The sequence below is a fragment of the Coffea arabica genome, chromosome 6c (assembly GCF_036785885.1).
Source record: "Coffea arabica cultivar ET-39 chromosome 6c, Coffea Arabica ET-39 HiFi, whole genome shotgun sequence".
In the NCBI taxonomy this organism is placed as follows: Eukaryota; Viridiplantae; Streptophyta; class Magnoliopsida; order Gentianales; family Rubiaceae; genus Coffea; species Coffea arabica.
The window spans coordinates 60,505,398-60,525,685 of NC_092320.1; the positions used below are offsets into that span (position 1 = coordinate 60,505,398).

Below are 20,288 nucleotides of genomic sequence, written 5' to 3' on the forward strand. Positions count from 1 at the left end.
CTTCATCCTGTTTGTCACACCAACACCAATCATCCTCGACCTCGCCCTAACTACACCAACTCGCCTTTAGCCCCTTTTCAAGTTTCTCAACCAAATCCTCACCAAAATTGGCATCGGCCTCCATTCAATCCAAGAATGCCTCCGCCAAGCAGACCCGTTTACAGCTATCCTCAACCCCCTAAAAGCAACAATTCGGGACGTAACCGCACATTCACCAATCTCGACAGGCCTTTGGATCAATTATATGATCAATTGAAGGCTGTCGGGAAAATAGGTGTCATTCCCCCTCCAACCTATCCGTATGGCATACCGGTTGGGTATAACCCACAAGCTGTCTGTGCTTATCATTCAGGGGCACCCGGCCATCCGGTTGCTGAGTGTAAAGCACTCAAGCATAAAATTCAAGATATGATTGAAGCTGGAGAGATTGTAATTAGAAGAAAAGAGGCACAAGCGCCAAATGTGGATAAAAACCCCCTGCCAGAGTACGATAACACCATTGGGGTTATTATGGACAATACGGAATTTAAGGAGCCTGTTAAAAACTCGTCAAGTGAGGCTGAGGTGTTTGTAAATTGGACAGCCAAATTTCTACCCATTCAGAAGGAGTTCCGGTAAACCAAGGGGTTTGTCATTTATGCGAATTCATGAAAAATACTTTTGCATCTGTAATTAGCTAATGAAGGCATCTTTACTTTTGACTAAAATTTGCGCATGTAAAAATTTTATTTCATTTCCATTTACTTTCAATCAAAGGTTTTATGAAAATGCACAAGTCATTCTTGTCAGGTTATTTTGTTTATTCATTTGTTTATATTTCGGTCATATTGCTTGTTTGTTGTATACTTGTTTGCTTATTATTCCAAATTCGTTGATTCTTTCAAATAGCCAAAGATGAAATTATTTGACCCTTTGGATATTATTTTTCTGGAATTCAATAATGGCAATCTCTATCTCACTCACGACTTGAGAATTTTGGAACCCAGATTTCAAAGCGAGAGTGACAAAGAGAAAGTATTTGATTCTTTTTCAAAAATCTTGAACAAAATGAGGAGAAATTCGAACCAAACCTAGAAGCCATAACAATTGTTCACATTGGCACTGAGAATGAGGTCAAAAGGCCATAAATCAGCATTCGTTTGGACAAAAGCAGAAAAGGAGATGATTAAGAGTTTGACTATGTGTCAAGGTGTACAGATGGTTGGAGGCAGTCTCGTTTGCAGTAGCAGAAATTCAATCTTTGCACACTCTAATGGGAGTGCAGCCAAGAATGCCGTTTGTCATGAAATGTTACAAACATGCTTGGCCTGAGCCTACGACAAGAAGTTTCATCAGCATACAGTTTGAGGAAGGCGACAAAGCACTCAAGCGAACTTTGCTAATACAAGACGAAGGCAGAGACAAATTCGCTCAAAATCAGAAAGGGCCGTTCGTTGTCCAAAAGGTATTACCTGGCGGAACACTCATTTTGACGGAAATGGATGGTCAAACATTCCCTCGACCTATCAAATCAGACATGCGCAAGAAGATTTTCATTTGATCATGCAAATTTTCCGTAGAAATTCATGCAAATGACAAAATGCAAGTCAGGCCCTTTTCTTTTACATTTAAAGCATTTTATCCCTACGTGTCCCCTTTGAGCCATCAGAATTGACAAATTTTCATTTGACAGCCCCTGAGAATTGCAAACCCCACACTGGGGCAAATTCATTTTAAAAAAAGATGATGGGAAAGAAAAGGAAAACCTCACACTGGGGCAAATTTATCTTTGAAAGAAAGATGGAAAAAGAAAGAACCCCACACTGAGGCAAATTTAGTTTTTGAAGGAAAATGCAAAAGTGAGGAAATGCAATGAAAAATGCAAAGAGAAGAATTCAATCAAACTGGGGCAAATCTTCCTCGGTTTCGTTCAAAAATTGGAGATAGTCTCAAGATGATGCAATCTCAGGTTATTTCACACCTTTCAGAAATTTTGCTTTCAAGCCTCAACTTTCTTTGAAAAGCACTCCACCTGACCTCATTACAAGAGCCCAAAGTCCTGGCTTTCGTCACTTGTTGTATTTCTGTTGGGATTTTTGCTAATCAACTGGCAAGTGATGTCCATAATGCCCTCGCCTAATCTTACAAAGGAAGTGCATTTTGCTGATGCCAGCAATCTTCAACTTACATTTCTGAGTCGATTATGGTCGAGCTCTTCCATTGCTTACTTAGGTGAAAATCCGAAAGGGCACCTCAAAAAAAAAAAACACAACAAAAACAAAAAAACAAACAAAACAAAAACAAAAAGGATGGGGGCAACCTTGGTGAAAACCAGAAAGGGCGCCAAGGCAGGTTTTTGCAACGAGCAAGCACGAGGAGGAACAGCTGGTGACTTGGTTCATTTGGATTTCTTCTCATTTTTGTCATACTTCTGCCAATATTAAATTCCAGAACAAAGATATCCAGAGATTTGAATATGACATCTATTGGCCAAAACTGTGTTGCTTTGTAAAAATATTCTTTTCCAAATACATCTTTTCTCATGTGCTTGTATTCATGGCATTTTATAGGATTAAATATAGTTGGATGTGTTTTACATTCTTTGACATATTCATTCCATGCAGAACATAGGAAATCATCTTGCATATATTTTGATTTTTTATGCATCATTCTTTTACCATTGGATTCGGATGAATGATAAACCCTAAGGTTTATGCAAGAATATGGGATTCAATCATCTATTAAAGTGAGTAAAATGCAATCAAACTGCTACATGGATTTGGTGACATGGTAAATGCGCACTTTATTGGTCTCTGGAATCGAAAGGTTTCAAAATTACAAATTCAACCAAGGCAGATGCCGCAGCAAAAGTTGGCAAAGGCATCAAAAGACTCATGTTTACACGATTCTCAAGGCAAGCCAGATCGAATGATGGTGGCAAGTCCATTATTTCTTCTTTTCTTGCAGGAACGTTGCATTTACAAACACAAACAACCACACTTCTTTTCGCACCCAAATCGACGTCAGAAAAAGCTTCCCAGTAAGCAAAGACGAAATGATAATTTGGCAAAGGTTGGGTCATAAGGAACAACATCAGCTATCGTTCTAGCCATAAAGATCCAAATCTCCCTCTTGGTACAAAAGTTTGAACTACTCTCAGGTAAGAACTCAATTTATTGTTTAAAAATTTCCCAGCGAAATCCCATTTACATTTCTGTGTGGGTCTATCCCATTTACGTTTCTGTTCGGGTCTATCCCGTGGGTCTATCCCATTTAATTTTCTGTTCGGGTCTATCCCGTGGGTCTATCCCATTTACATTTCTGTCTGGGTCTATCCCATTTACATTTCTGTCCGGGTCTATCCCGTGGGTCTATCCCATTTAATTTTCTGTTCGGGTCTATCCCATTTACATTTCTGTCCGAGTCTATCCCGTGGGTCTATCCCATTTACATTTCTGTCCGGATCTATCCCGTGGGTCTATCCCATTTAATTTTCTGTTCGGGTCTATCCCGTTTAAATTTCTGTCCAGGTCTATCCCATTTAAATTTCTGTCAAGGTCTATCCCATTTAATTTTCTGTTCGGGTCTATCCCATTTACATTTCTGTCCGGGTCTATCTCGTTTATATTTCTGTTCGGATCTATCCCGTGGGTCTATCCCGTTTAAATTTCTGTCCGGATCTATCCCGTGGGTCTATCCCATTTAAATTTCTCTTCGGGTCAGTCCCGTTTTAAATCTCTTGTTCGGGTCAGTCCCGTTTTAAATTCCTATTTGGGTCAATCCCATTTCAATATTTTGATAAAAAGGTCAGTCCTCATTTCAGAAGCGTCCATTGCAGCCGAATAACACAGGTAAGTATTTGGTGTCTACTTCTTTGTCTCAAGTTTTTTCAAAACTCAGACAAAGAGGGGCAAACTGTAGACACCAAATTTTTGGTGTAATTTCTTTTACTTTTTATTCTCATTTGTCGCGGTTGCTTTTTAGTTTTTTTTAGTTTCTAGTTTTTATTTTATTTTTAAGTTTTAGCGTAGAAAAATCATGAAAAAGAAAAAAAAGAAGAAGAAAAATCATGAAAAAGAAAAAAAAGGAAAAAATCATGAAAAAAGAGAAAAAAAAGAAGAAGGAAAATTGTTCACAAAAATACGTTCAAATTCAATCTTTTGGCATTTTGGTTTATTTTTGTTAATTTATTTTGAAAAAAAGGGAAAAGGAAGGAAAAAAGAAAAATGATGAAAAATGGAAAAATGAAAGAAAAAGATTGAAAATGGTAACTTTGTTATTTTTTAGTTTGTTTATTTTGATTAAAATTGTTGTTTTATTATTATTTAGTTTTACTATTATTTTTGTTAAATTATTAAGTTGAAAAAAAAGAAAAAAAAACAAACAAAAAACAAACAAAAAAAAAGAAAAAAAAAGAAACTAAAAAAAAAACTACAACAGTCGCGGCATGCAAGCTGCATTTTTTGCAGCTTTGCAAGGAAGGACTCGGGGAGCCCTTAGCTGCAATATGGAGAGGATGGCTGAGTTGTTTTAGGGCTAGAGGGCTAATATAAATAGCAAAAAAAGGGCAGCCGCAGGGGAGGAAGGGATAGTCGACTGAAAAAAAAAAGGGAGAGAGGTTGACAGCTAGAATCTGGGGTTGAGGGTTTGGAAAAGAAAAAACCGACAGAAAAAAAATCTGAGAAAAGTCTGTGACTTGAGAGGAGAGGAACGGCTGAGAAGAGGAGAGATAGAGAGAGAGGGCGACGGAAAAAGAAATAAAAAACACAGAGAGAGGCAGGACGGCTGAGTGAGAGCAAGGGAAAAATCTGGGCAAAAGTCTGAGAGAGAGAGGAGAAAAGAAACAACGGCTAAGAGGGTTTTTGAGGGTAACAATTAAGAGAAAACCAGAGAAAACCAGAGAAAGCTGAAGCTAGAGGTTGAGTGAAAAAAAGAGTGAGAGAGAGTCGGAACTTTGAGGGTTAGGGATTGAAATAACAACCGAGAGACTAGTTGACAGTGGAAGCAAGGTATTGAAGGAGCACAATTGAGAAAATTCTATGGTTGACGGCTGGTGAAGCATCGACAGAGAAACGGCAAGGGAGGGACAGAAGGAGCAGCAGCATCAGAAGGAGGAGATTTTTGGTCAAACGAAGACCCTTTCTATCGATCATCTCAGCTCCTATTTGGTTTTTGAAAAGCGTAAAGGTAATAGCTTTTACCATTTTTAGTCACTGGATTCATGAAATACTGAAGCTTTCTCTTGTATGCATTCACTATGAATCCGTTTAAGATGATGGGACTGTGAAGGGCCTGGATGTTGTTCAGTGCCTTGATGACTGATGTTAAGGTCCCTTCTGTGAATTTGGCCTTTTGTTTTTGGGTCCTTAGGTTAATAGCTTGCCGCAGCAAGATGGAATCTTTTTGACCTGTTGTAGCAATTCGGACATGTTGGCTTCTTCTCCTTTGTCTTGCTGAAGTTGTGACTCAATTTACCTTGCTTGTTTTTGTTATCTATGTTTGAGTGAAATCCCATGAATAGCATCTGGAGTTAAAAAAAATGTGTCGCGCCCCATTTTTTTTGATAAAAATAAAAATGAATGGTTTGAGAAAGATGTATTTTGTGATTTGGAAAATGAATTGTGATTTAAAAGAAAGATGGGTCTAAATGGGACTTTTGAAACTGCGACGATTTGACCCAAGAAAAATAGTTCAAAAAGGGTTTTTTATATGAACAATGGAGTCGCCACTTGGTATAGAGTTAGGGTGTACCAAGTCACCCAAAAAGTGAATTTTTAAGGAAAAAAGTAAGAAACCCTTTTGAACGACTCCTAGTCCACGCAAACAAAGAAAAAGATTCGGGAGTCACATTTGACGAAGGGGAAGGCAAGGATAAAAATCCAAGGCACCCCTTCGACCTAGCCAAGGCTAGTTGCGTTGATTTAATCAAAAATTTTCTTGTTTTAACCAAAGAATTTATTACATTTGGATGTGCTACATGAATGCAAAACCCTAGACCTAGGGGTATTGGGGGAAATTTCTCTTCAAAGGTTGAGTGGTGCCAATCACATTAATTGTGAAGCCCAATAACGATCCTTTGAAGAAGTCACGAATAATGCAAGTGGGATGCAAATGAAGGAAATGCATGTATGCAATGTGAAGGCATGAGTTTGAAAAAGTAATAAAAAACAAAGATGCATAAGTGAAAATGTGCACGTGAGTGGGCAAGGTATGGTATGTGCGATGGTAATATGAAGTGCATGTGTGCAAGTTATGATAAAAAGTGCTAGTGTGCAAGTGAAGGGATAAAGAGATGCACGTGTGCAAAAAGTGTTCGTGTGCAAATAGGAAGAAAAGTGTTATGATAGAATGGATGCATGAACCTAGGGAATTCATGCATAATGGGTACGGGGAGACCTAAATCGTGACTCAATTTGCCCTTTGATAGAGAGGATACAAGCGTGCTAAGGCTTAGAAAAAGCCACACTCGTCTATATCCCATATTTAAGGGGACCCTCAAACAAATGAACCCTATAACTAGCATGAAATGCAAAAATCCTAAAATGGAGGGAAAAGGGGTTCGAGGGGCATGCAAAATGATAAAACTAAAAAAAACGCATGACATGTAATGAACATGCAAACATGTACTAACGAGGGGAAGTCCCTAAGGGTCTAGCGTTGGACTAGCCCATTCTATGAATTCCGACTAGCGTTGGACTAGTGGAAACGTACATTCGTCCATCACATTCATTCATGGCCATGGAAAGCGAGTAGACATGCCAAACACTTATAAACACGTAGCACATAACACTTAGCATGCTTGACTAGATGCAAAATCCTAATAAAGCGTTTAACATATAACACATAGGCATGCAACCATTACATTTGCTAATTAAAACAAAAGGGAAAGGGAAAGTGGACCAAATTACTTGCTATGCCCTATCTATTACAAGCCAAGAGGTGTACACATACCCCATAATGAATAATTTAATGAAAATAAAAATAAATGACATAAGTAAAAGGAATTAAAGAAAAGCTAGGAAAGCAAAGTAGACATGCAATTCACTTAGCACGTTGAGTCACATAGGAGAGACACAAAAAGGGATAAAAGAAATTATACCGCCCCCTTGGAATGGTGTCCAAATGAAAGAAAAATGGCTTCAAAACAATAAAAAAAGTCAAGGTACCTCTTTAATTGAGGAAAATTAAAAGAAAAGTGTAAATACCGAGCTCACATGATCCTAAAGCCACTAAATCATTAATTGAAGCAATAAGCAATGAAGTTGTAGAATTAAAAGCCACCAAGGACCAAATTGAGAAAAATAACCAAGCACTTAAACCTAAATAAACATTTTTGGGAACTTCAAGGGTCTCAAAACAAAGCCAAGGTCAAGCAATCACAAGCAATCACATAAACATGGAATTGAACAATTAGAAGCATTTAAATGCCTAAGATTTCCATATTCATGAAATAAAGCCCCCAACTATTGATTGAATCATCAAAACATCTAAAATCCACACAAAGCCCAAATTACCCCATAAAGTTCTTGAAACCCTTTGATCTCATCCTAAAAAAAACTTGCAAGAGTCTAACCAAAACATACCAGCAGCAATGAAGACTATAGAGTAACAAGATTGATCAAATAAGTCAAGTAATTGGGCCATAGTACATTGCTGCGAAATCCAAGAGACCCAATTGATTAAATTTTCAAAGTTTCTGGGCCTTAGTGGCTTAAGGGGAGACTTGGGGATCAAGGTGCAAAAATCAGAAGTTATTTTCATGCAACTAACATGCAGTTACGTGAAACTTGTTTCTGCAACCAAAACAAACATTTCTGCAGCCAAGAGACCATCGCAATTTGCATTTTCATTTCATTATCTTAAGTAACAACATTTCTATTTCAAGCATCTAAACACATCACCAAACATTCATCTCACTTTCCATCATAAGACCCTTATGTTTAAACATCAGAAGTTCGGACAGGAGATCATACAAAGCATCAAAAAACATTCTGCAATTTTCCAGCCAACGGCCTTTCTTTCCTTTGCATGGTGCAGACCAGATTTTGATTCAAATATACGGATTTAATCAGATATTTTCAACCCAACATCATAACCTTAAACCAAGTAACGGACTACATAATGATCACAATCCAAATGACCAGAAAACATGGAAATATATCATACCAAAACTCTGAAACATACATGCTGAAATGGTTTCGGCAGCCTGCTTGTTTGCATTTCAGCAAAGTGTTGGATCATGATTCATGTGTTTTAGACCCTAGGCATGCAAACTCAAACACTACTTATCTAATTTCTTTTTTCAAAACAAGATTAACTAACACATTTTGTGACAAAACTCACTTGATGAGCTATTTATAAAGAAGAAAACAGCAACAAGAAAAGAAATGGGTCATGGCCGAAAAAAAACCAAAGCTGTGGCAGAATTTCCTGAGTGAACTTTGCAGCAATTTTCTTATAAACTCAGATTTTTATCACAACCTTGATTAGATGTAATTAAATTCAACGTCACAACTTTAGACCAAGCCCACAACTAAACCCACCATCATAATCCAAACAAACAAGAAACCCAAGAAGATATCATGCAAATTTCTGGAATAAACATGCGTGCAACAGATTTTTGTTTCACTCAAATTTCTGGTTTACACACAGCCAATTAATCTCATGCAGGGCTTGATCATCCAGTATTTAGTTAGCTAAACATACAACCAAGTGAGAATCAAGCACTTTCCAGCAAATTTCATACTAAAATGCCCAAAACAACTCCATCGGCTAAGCTGGAAGATTGGTTTAACAATCCAGCAACATCCAATAAAATTTTCCAGCCATACAACCGAATTCCCAGCCATAAAGATCACATGCAAGACCAAATAACAAACTATCTATCAGATTGGATCCAAAATCAAATTCAAATGTCATCAAAATCACCATTTAACCAGAAATTCATCCCAATTCTCTCGATTGACATGCATGCAACCGGATTTTTGGTATTCCTTCAATTTTCTTGTTTAATCCAAGTTAATTAGCTTCATGCAGAGCTAGATCATCCAGACTTTGGTTAGTTAAACATACATATAACTCAGATCATCAAAACTTGGTCAACCGTAGCTGCAAATTTCCAGCTTAAACTCTCGGCAACCATTTTCTTCACAAACAGATTTTTCTATAACTTAAGTTATCATCTAGCCACACAATTCTCACATGCATGCCCTTAAACAACTTCATCAACCTATAAACATCTAGTCTAGGTCCAGAAATTACCTCAGTTTGGAGCTCAACACCCTTGGCTAGCTGCAAAAAATATTTCCTCCCTTCGGCAGTCCAGAAATGCAGCCGGCTATCTCTTCCTCTCCCTTGCTCCAACCTGCGACTAGGATGAAGATAATGTGGCTCTCAATCTCTTCACCAACTCACGGATGAAAGGAAGATAGTCAGCTAGTCTCTCTCCTTTCTTTCTAGTTTACGGACAGAAAAGAAATGAGCAAGCAATTCGGCTCTCTCACTCGGTCGTCATTTCTAAGGAGAAATGGATTCGGCAGAAAATGGAATTGTGATCCCCTTTTTTTTTTTTTTTTTTTTTCTTTTTCTCAACTTAATAATTTAACAAAAATAATAGTAAAACTAAATAATAATAGAAACAACAATTTTAATTACAAACACATCAAAATCAATCAAACTAGAAATAACAAAATTACCATTTTCGATCTTTTCTTTCATTTTCATCATTTTTCATCATTTTTCCCTTCTTTTCTTTTTCAAAATAAATTAACAAAAATAAACCAAAATGCCAAAAAAATTAAATTTGAATGTATTTTTGTGAACAATTTTCCTTTTTCTCCTTTTCTTTTTTTTCATGATTTTTCTACGCTAAAACTTAAAAAATAAAAATAGAAACTAGAAACTAAAAAAAAAAAAAACTAAAAGTAATCACGACAAATGAGAATAAAAAGTAAAAGAAATTACACCAAAAATTTGGTGTCTACAGTTTGCCCCTCTTTGTCTGAGTTTTGGAAAAACTTGAGACAAAGAAGTAGACACCAAATACTTACCTGCTTTATTCGGTGGCAAACGTCACGAACGGTGGACGTTTTAGAAATAAGGACTGACCCCTTTTGGCAAAACTTTTAAAATGGAATTGACTTAGACAGGAGATTTAAAGTGGGATTGACCCGAACGGAATTTAAAGACGGGACTGGCCCAAACAGGAACTTAAAGCGGGACTGACCCGAACAAGAATTTAAAACGGGACTGGCCCGAACAGGAATTTTAAAACGGGACTGACCCGAACAGGAATTTAAAACGGGACTGGCCCGAACAGGAATTTAAAACGGGACTGACCCGAACAGGAATTTAAAACGGGACTGACCCGAACAAGGATTTAAAACGGGACTGACCCGAACAGGAATTTAAAACGGGACTGACCCGAACAGGAATTTAAAACGGGACTGGCCCGGACAAGAATTTAAAACGGGACTGACCCGAACAGGAATTTAAAACGGGACTGACCCGAACAGGAATTTAAAACGGGACTGGCCCGGACAAGAATTTAAAACGGGACTGACCCGAACAGGAATTTAAAACGGCCCGAACAGGAATTTAAAACGGGGCCCGAACAGGAATTTAAAACGGGACTGGCCCGAACAAGAATTTAAAACGGGACTGGCCCGGACAAGAATTTTAAAACGGGACTGACCCGAACAGGAATTTAAAACGGGACTGGCCCGAACAGGAATTTAAAACGGGACTGGCCGAACGAATTTAAAACGGGACTGGCCCGAACAAGAATTTAAAACGGGACTGACCCGAACAGGAATTTAAAACGGGACTGACCCGAACAGGAATTTAAAACGGGACTGGCCCGAACAAGAATTTAAAACGGGACTGCACTGGGGAAATTTAAACAATGAATTGAGTTTTTTTTTTTTTTTTTTTTTTTTTTTTTTTTTTTTTTACCTGAGAATAGTTCAACTTTTGTACCAAGAGGGAAATTTGGATTTCTGTGACCGAAACGATAGCTGATGCTGTTTCTTATGATCGAGTCTTGCAAATAACATCGATCCTTGTTTACTGGGAAGCTTTGTCTGACATCGGTTTAGGTGCCAAAAAGAGAGTGGCTGCTTTTGTTTGTAAATGCCACATTCCTGCAAGAAAAAATGGGCTTGCCACCATTATTTAATCCGGTTTGCCTTGAGAATCGTGTAAACATGAGTCTTGTGATGCTTTTATTTCGGCTTGGCGGCGTCTGCCTTAAACCTTTTAATTTCTGAGACTGATAAAATGCAGATTTACCACGTCACCCAATCCAGGTGGTAGCTTTGTTGCATGTTACTCACTGTAGCTGATGATTGAATCCCTTATCTTTGCCCAAACCTTAGGGTTTATCATTTATTTGAATTTAATGGTGAAAGAATGATGCGTAAAAATTTATCACATAACAATCAATGTATATGCAAGATTATTTCCTATGTCAGGCAAAGATAAACATGCAGAAAAATGCAGACAACCATAGATAGTAGAAGGCAAATGAATTAAAGAAACCAGGAGATTTACATTTTGTAAAATGGTGTTTATACAGAAAATACAAGTTTAGCCAATGAATATCATATTCAAGACTTCGGATATTTTTCGCTTCGGAATCCGATACTAGCAGAAGTTTCACAAATATGAGGAAAACCCTCAATGAACCGGGTCACCAGCTGTTCCTTCTCGAGCTTGACCGTTGTGAAAACCTACCTTGGCGCCCTTTCGGGTTTTCACCAAGGTTGCCCCCACCCTTTTATTTTTGCTTTTGTTGTTTTTCTTTTCTCTTTTCCTTTCCTTTTTTTCTCTTCTTTTTTTCTTCTTTTTCTTTTTTTTCTTTTTCTTTTTTCTTTTTTTTCTTCTTTCTTCTTTTTTTTTTTCTTTTTTTTTCCTCTTTCGCTTTTCTTTTTCTTTCGAGGTGCCCTTTCGGGTTTTCACCTAAAGAAGACTGAAATGTCTCGACCATGTTCGACTCAGAAACATGAATTAAAGATTTCTGGCATCAGTAAAATGTACTTCCCTTGTAAAATTAGGCGAAGACATTACGGACATCACCTGCCAGTTGATTAACAAATTTTCTAATAGAAATGCAGCAAGTGATGAAAGCCAGGACTTTGGGCTTTTGTAATGAGGTCAGGTGAGGTGTTTTTCAAGAAAAGTTAAGGCTTGAAAGCAGATTTGATACGAGGGGTGAAATAACTTAAAATTGCACTCTTCTGAAAATAACTCCAAAACTGAGGAAAATTTTGCCCCAGTTTGATCAGATTTTCCCTCTTTGCATTTTTCATTGTATTTTCCTCACTTTTTGCATTTTTCTTTGAAAACTAAATTTGCCCCAGTGTAGGGGTTTTTTTTTTTTTTTTTTTTTTTTTTTTCGATTTTCGAAACAAATTTGCCCCAGTGTGGGGTTTGCAATTCTCAAGGGTTATCAAGCGAAATTTGTCAATTCTGATGGCTCAAAGGGGACAAGTAGAGATAAATTTTTTTTTTTTTTTTTTTTTTTTTTTAGTGTAAAAGAAGATGGCCTGACTTGCATTTCGCCATTTGCATGAATTTCTAAAGAAAATTTGCATGATCAAATGAAAAACTTTTTGCACATATCTGAGTTGATGGGTTGAGGGAAAACCCGTCCATCCATTTCCGCCAAAATGAGAGCTCCGCCAGGTAATACCTTTTGGACAACGAACGGCCCTTGCCAATTTGGAGCGAACTTGCCTTTAGCTTCATCTTGCATTGACAAAATTCGCTTTAGTACCTTATCACCTTCTTCAAATGCCCGCCGATGGACTTTTTTGTTATAAGCTCGGGCCACACGTTTTTGATAGCATTGCCCATGACAGATAGCATTGAATCGCTTCTCATCTATCAAAGTCAATTGCTCATGGCGCTGCTTGATCCAATCGGCCCCCTCCAATTTAGCTTCCATAAGGATTCGTAGCGACGGAATTTCAACCTCAGCTGGTAATACAGCTTCCATCCCATACATAAGTGAATATGGCGTTGCCCCAGTCGATGTCCGAATAGAAGTCCGGTATGCCATCAATGCATAAGGCAACTTTTCATGCCAATCGCGATGCTTTTCTGTCATTTTGCGGATAATTTTCTTCAGATTCTTATTTGCGGCTTCTACAGCTCCATTCATCTGAGGCCTATAAATGGCAGAATTGCGGTGTTTGATTTTGAACTGCTCACATAGTCCATCTACCATGTCATTGTTCAGATTCTTGGCATTGTCCGTGATAAGCGTTTCGGGTACTCCGAAGCGACAGATGATGTGATCTCTCAGGAAATTGGCCACTACCTTCTTCGTGACATGTTTGAATGACTCTGCTTCAACCCATTTGGTAAAGTACTCGATCGCCACCAATATAAATCGATGTCCATTTGAAGCGGGAGGATCGATTGTACCAATCACGTCCATACCCCACATTGAACAGGGCCATGGGGCGGTCATGCTATGCAGTTCAGTGGGTGGAGCGCGTATAATGTCACCGTGCATTTGGCATTTTATACATCTCCGGACAAAATCTATACAATCATGCTCCATAGTAAGCCAGAAGTATCCGGTTCTCATGATTTTCTTCGCTAGCAAATGGCCATTCATGTGAGGTCCACAAACGCCACTATGCACTTCCTTCATCATATATTGAGCTTCATCTTCATCAATGCACCTTAAAAGGTTCAAATCCGAGGTTCTTTTGTACAACACTTCTCCATTTAAGAAAAATTTTGAAGCCATTCTACGCAGAAAACTCTTGTCCTTTGTACCAGCATGCAGAGGGTAAGACCCAGTTTTGAGAAACTCTTTAAGATCATTAAACCAAGGAATAGTATCCGAGGACTCGTCTGTAACCCAGCAGTGGGCAGGCTTGTCTTGAAGTTGAACTTGGATTGGTTCGATCTTCAATTCATCAGGATACTGGATCATAGAAGCTAAGGTAGCCAAAGCATCGGCGAATGCATTCCTGGCTCTCGGGAGATGTCTAAACTCCAAATTTTGAAACTGCTTGGCCAAAGTAAGCAGACTACAATGGTAGGGTAGAATTTTCGAATCTTTGGTTATCCACTGTTTCAAGGTTTGATGCACGAGCAAATCTGAATCACTGAAAACTATCAATTCTTTGATTTCTATTTCCAACGCCATTTTGAGACCAAAAATGCAAGCTTCATATTCAGCCATGTTATTCGTGCAAGCGAATTGCAATTTGGCAGCGGCAGGGTAATGCTTCCCTTCGGGTGACACCAAAACAGCTCCAATTCCAGCTCCGAGAGAATTCGAAGCTCCATCGAAGAAAAGCCTCCATTCAGGACTTTGTTCACTTATATCATCTGCAGCGCCTACAAATAGGACCCTCTCGTCAGGGAAATAAGTACGGAGTGGTTGGTAATCATCATCCCTTGGATTTTCCGCCAAATGATCAGCTATAGCTTGCCCCTTGACCGCCTTTTGTGAGGTGAAAACAATATCGAATTCTGAGAGAATTATCTGCCATTTCGCCAAACGCCCAGTCAACATCGGCTTCTCCAAAAGATACTTCAAAGGATCAGATCGGGAAATAAGATAAGTGGTATGGCTCAACAGGTAGTGTCTCAACTTTTGGGCTGCCCAGGCCAATGCACAGCAGCTTTTCTCAATGAATGAATAATTAGCCTCGTACTGCGTGAACTTCTTGCTTAGATAGTAAATGGCTTGTTCTTTCCTTCCGGATTCATCGTGCTGACCCAGAACACACCCTACTGCTCCATCGAGTACAGATAAATACATAATCAAAGGTCGGCCCGGTTTGGGCGGCACTAAAACTGGTGGATGCAACAAATAATCTTTAATCTTGTCAAAAGCCTGTTGACACTCCTCATTCCAATACAACGGCACATTCTTTCTCAATAATTTGAACAACGGCTCGCATGTGGCAGTTAGCTGGCCGATGAACCTCCCAATGAAATTGATCTTCCCTAAGAAGCTTTTCACGTCCTTCTGAGTTTTCGGCACTGGCATATCTCGAATTGCTTTGATTTTCGCCGGATCTATTTCTATGCCCTTCTTGCTAACAATGAATCCCAACAGCTTACCCGCAGGTGCTCCGAAGGCGCATTTTGCAGGATTTAGCTTCAAATTGTACTTCCGTAACCTCTCGAATAATTTCTTCAGATCAACCAAGTGGTCCTCTGCCCTTTTGGACTTGATTATAATATCATCCACGTAGACCTCCATCTCCCGGTGGATCATATCATGAAATAGGGTTGTCATGGTCCTCTGATATGTTGCTCCAGCATTCTTTAAACCGAAAGGCATGACTCGGTAGCAAAAGGTACCCCAAGGGGTAATGAAAGCAGTCTTCTCCCTATCCTCCTCTGCCATTAAAATTTGGTGGTAGCCAGCAAAACAATCGCAAAAGGTTTCAATCTCATGTCCGGCCGTATTGTCTAAGAGAATGTGAATGTTTGGTAGAGGGAAATCATCTTTAGGACTGGCTTTATTAAGGTCTCTATAGTCAATACAAACTCTTACCTCTCCACTCTTTTTTGGAACAGGGACAGGATTTGAAAGCCAAATTGGGTAATGGGAAACAATGATAATGTTGGTTTTGAGTTGTTTTTCAATCTGCTCTTTTATTTTGAGACTTATATCTGGTTTGAATTTTCTGGGTTTTTGTTTTACGGGTGGAAAAGAAGGGTCTGTGGGTAACCTATGCACCACCACATCAGTTGAAATGCCAGTCATATCATCATAGGACCACGCAAATACATCCTGGAACATGGTCAAGAATTCAAACAACTCCTTTTTCTGCCTTTCATTCAAATGAATACTAATTTGCACCTCCTTAACCTCATCCTCAGTGCCAATGTTAACCTTTTCTGTTTCTTCCAGGTTCGGTTTTGGTTTTTCCTCATATTGTTCAAAGTCCTTTGCAAAAGAATCGAATACTTCCTCATTATCACTCTCGCTTTGGAGTTCAGATTCACAGACCTCCAAGTCGTGAGTGATATAGAGATTGCCATTATCGTATTCCAGAACTGTGATATCCAAAGGGTCAAATAATTTTATTTTTGGCCATCTGAAAGAATTAACGAATGTGGGATAATAAGTAAATAAGCATACAACAAACAAATGAATCAAGCAATATGAATATAAACAATCGAATAAACAACACAACAATGACAAGAACAACTTGTGCATTTTCATAAAGACCTTTGATTGAAAGCAAATTGAAACGAAAACTTAACAATATTTACATGCACAAACGTTAGTTAAAAGGAAAATTGTTTTCATTGGCTATTTACAGATGCAAAGGTATTTTCATGAATTCACATGAATGATAAACCCCTTTTAGTTTACCGAAACTCCTTCCGAACGGGCAGGGACTCGGCTGTCCAATTGGGAATTGATCCTTCGGGGATGTCAGGAAATTCAGCTTCGCCTGGAACACTATCCTCAAATGTTGCCCCAACGAACAATTGAGCCAAACTTGCTTCAATTTCGTCGACTGGATTAACCTCTGATGTGATAACCTCTGTTGGTCGTGGAAAAGTATACCGCAGTGGTGGAATGTCAAAAACCCTTTGCCTGCCCTCTTTCTCTGCTTTCTTACGTTCCTTCATTTCTTTGATATCCTTAGCAGTTGGTCGGAACCCTAAGCCAAATGAATCTTTCTTCTCCATAATCTCCACTGGCTTCAAAACTCCTTGCAGATTTCGTCCTAGTCCCTTGTCAAATTCATAACCTCCTCGGATCATTTCCTTAGCCATCATAACACTGGCCTTTGGTAGAACTTGCTCCTCGTTTGTGATCCAACTTACAGAGACGATATCAGCCGTGCTATGGGGAGTCATGGTGACATTGCGGCTTCCATCCTCTTTTGTCCCAGAATCAGTGATTACAAGGCAATCCTCTTCGGCAAATATAGTGATCAGCTTGTCATTCACTACAAACTTTAGCAATTGATGCAATGAAGAAGGCACAGCCCCAGACTTGTGAATCCATGGCCTGCCAAGCAAAACGTTGTAAACACTAGAAAAATGCATGACTTGGCAGGTTATTTGAAACTGGGCGGGCCCCATTTCAACTACTAAATCAATTTCTCCTATTGGCTCTCTTTGCGCTCCATCAAAACCTCGGACTATGGTCCCTGAAGGCCTCAACTTGACGTCTTGCAATCCTAGCTTTTCCAAGGTGCTCCAGGGACATATATTAAGAGCAGATCCATTGTCAATTAATACCTTCGGCAGCATTTTTCCGTTGCACCTCACAACTATGTACAGGGCCTTGTTATGTCCAATGCCTTCCGACGGCAATTCCTCGTCGGAAAAAGTAATTTGCTTGGTGAAGAGTACATTCCCAACTACGTGTGAGAAATTATCAACTGAAATGTCTCTAGGAATTTGAGCTTTAGTCAGTACTTCGAGCAATGCATCCCTATGCACATCTGATGAAAAAAGTAGATCCAACATGGATATTTGAGCGGGCGACTTGCTAAGCTTCTCGATCACATTGTATTCGCTTCTTTGGAGCCTTTTAAGGAAATCTAAGGCTTCTCTCTCGGTAATTGTTGGTTTGGCGGGTGGCTCAGAGTTATTTGCTTGAATCGGAATGGTTGCTTCAAACGGGCTTGCAATTTTCCCCGATCTTGTGACCACTGATACTTCCTTCTTTGCAATTGACCTTTCCCCAATCTGCACGTCAGGTTCATCATAATTCCATGGTACTTGTTGCAGGCTCAGGACAGGCTCCTGCTTCGGGAATTCAATAACCACCGGCTCCAAAGACTCACTCTCAGCTGGCGTGAGATCCAAGATAAAGGGTTTCTCGTCCTCTTCAAATGGCAGTTCTATGACAAAAGGTTGGTCTGTGACCCCAAACACTTCAGCTTCCCTTGCCAATTCTTTGACTGGTTCCACATACTCCGTATCATCCAGAATAACCCCAATGGTATTGGCATGTTCCGGTAAAGGGTTCCTATTTACGTTCGGCCCTTGCGCCTCCCTTTTCCGGATTACAATCTCCCCGGCTTCAACCATATCTTGGATTTTATGCTTAAGCGCTTTGCAATCAAAGGTGGCATGTCCGGGGGCCCCAGAATGATAAGCACAGACAGCTTGTGGATTATACCACGCGGGCATACCATATGGGTAGGTAGGAGGGGGTACTGTACCAATTTTCCCGGCGGCCTTCAACTGGTCATACAATTGGTCCAGAGGCCTGCCTAAATTGGTAAATGTACGGCTAGGGGGTCGGTTGTAAGGTTCAGGAGGTTGAGGATGGTTGTAAACAGGTCTATTTGGTGGAGGAAATCTTGGGTTATATGGAGGGCGAGGTCGGTTTTGGGGTGGATTTGATTGGGAAATTTGAAAAGGGGCTGAAGGTGGGTTTGGATAGCTTGGGCGAGGTCGAAGGTGGTGGATGTTGGTAGTATATACAGGATGCGGATTTGAGTAGTAAGGGTAATGGGGTTGGTAGATTGGGCTGTGTTGGTATCGGGGTCTGGGTGAAGGGTTTTGGTTCCAAATAAATGTTGCATCCCCCTCTTTCTTTTTGAACGGCGGCTTCTTCACATTGCTTCCCTGCCCTTGTAAAGCATCCAACTGAGATTTCAGGGCAGAGACATTGACAATCTTCCCGGCTCTCACAAAGTCGTCAAACTCTTCCAATTTATTCACAATTGCAGCAAAAGAACAACCAGTCATACGGAAAATTTCTTCGAAATATGGAGGATCATGCGCCTTTATGAATGTGCGAATAATTTCATCCTCAGTCATCGGTGGCTCCACCTTCGCAGCTATCTTTCTCCATCTCTTGGCATATGTCTTATGATCTTCAGATGGTCGCCTTTTCGTTCCTTCCAGAGTAGTCCGAGTTGGCGCTAGCTCACAGTTATACTCATATTGTCTAATGAAGGCATTGGACAGATCGAGCCAGGTCTTCACTTCCTCCGGCTTTAGGTTGGAATACCAGTCAAGCGCATCCCCTTCTAAGCTTTCTGGAAATAATCTCAACGGCAAATTCTCGTCATCCACTGGCTTGCCCAACTTGTTAGCAAACAAGCGCAGGTGCGTTTTAGGGTTGCTTGTTCCATCATATTTGTTGAATTTAGGGGTCTTGAACCCCACTGGCAGTTGCACGTTCGGAAACAGGCACAAATCATCATAATCCAACACCCCTTGTTTGCTTAAACCTTGGCTTTTCCGGATAAATTCATCAAAACGATCCAAGCGTTTAAGTAACTTCATATTAATCTGGGCAGACGACTCTCCCATTTCTGGCTTATTTTGAAAAGTGTGCTCCGGCACCACGGGCTCCGCGGTGGTTTGATAAAAAGCTGGTGGGTTCTGATGCATGTTTGGGTCGCTTTGAGGCTGAAATCCTTGACCATAAGGAGGGTAGAAAGGAGGATTTTGAGTAAAAGCATATTGCGGGTTAAAAGTTCCCTCAAAGGTGGTTTGAAATGGAGGAATAACAAATGGTTCGGATTGTGGTTGTGTAGCGGGTACAGGCTCAGGTTGCACTCCGCTACTAACGAGCTCGTCAATCAACTTCTTCTGAGCGGCCATTTCTGACGCCATTTCCCCAAATTTTGTGAGTAACTCTGTCAACTGAACCCCAGGACTTGCAGCTTCCGGCTGGGTAGTGGCAACGGCCTTATCGGATGATTCTGGTTGAGTACTCATGTCTACACGATTCCTTTGGGCCTTACTTCGGGATCGCGTAATAATGGGGCTTTTCCGAAAAGCTATTTTGAAATTTACCTGAAATGAAGAAAGAACTCCCTTAGATAAACCAATGATTACTGAATTTCTGCAATTTATTCAAAAAGAGAAAAAAGAAAAAGGCATGAGTTAGTAATTATTCGAAAAATTCGGATGCATGTCCTATGGGGGGGCCCTTTTTGTGCCAAGGGTAGGCCTAGCATGATGCAACACTTTCGGAATGAGACCCATTAATCAAACCTGTTATTTGACAAACACTTTGTGAGAAGGGATTCATTGCAAAAACCAAATACATCTGTTTACATCATATTGCGAAGGCGATTTTGTACAAGATCACCAAAGTTCCTAAGCCTATCTAGTACAGAGTCTTTACTCTCTCTAGTATATGGCATCTGGACACGTTCGGCTTGATCATATAATTCCCCACATTTCCGCTTCATCTCTTGGCGCCTTTCTCGCTCCTTCTCATATAACCTCTTGTTTTCTTCTGCCTTTCCTTTGTGCACTTCGATGGATTTCTTCAACTGTACCACCTCCATGTCCTTGGCTTTAATGATGGCTCTCAGCTTCTCAATTTCCTCATACGG

The 20,288-nt window shown here is 39.8% G+C and overlaps 1 protein-coding gene across 1 annotated transcript; it reads right to left on the reverse strand.

The window, feature by feature from the left end:
• Positions 1 to 11,985: 11,985 nt before the first annotated feature.
• On the reverse strand, positions 11,986 to 18,117 carry LOC140008879 (uncharacterized). The gene is made up of 2 exons (XM_072053783.1): positions 16,426 to 18,117; positions 11,986 to 12,054 (listed from the first exon to the last, which is right to left on the reverse strand). Exons 1-2 carry the CDS (start codon positions 18,115 to 18,117, stop codon positions 11,986 to 11,988), a joined length of 1,761 nt encoding a protein of 586 aa, XP_071909884.1.
• Positions 18,118 to 20,288: the final 2,171 nt, after the last annotated feature.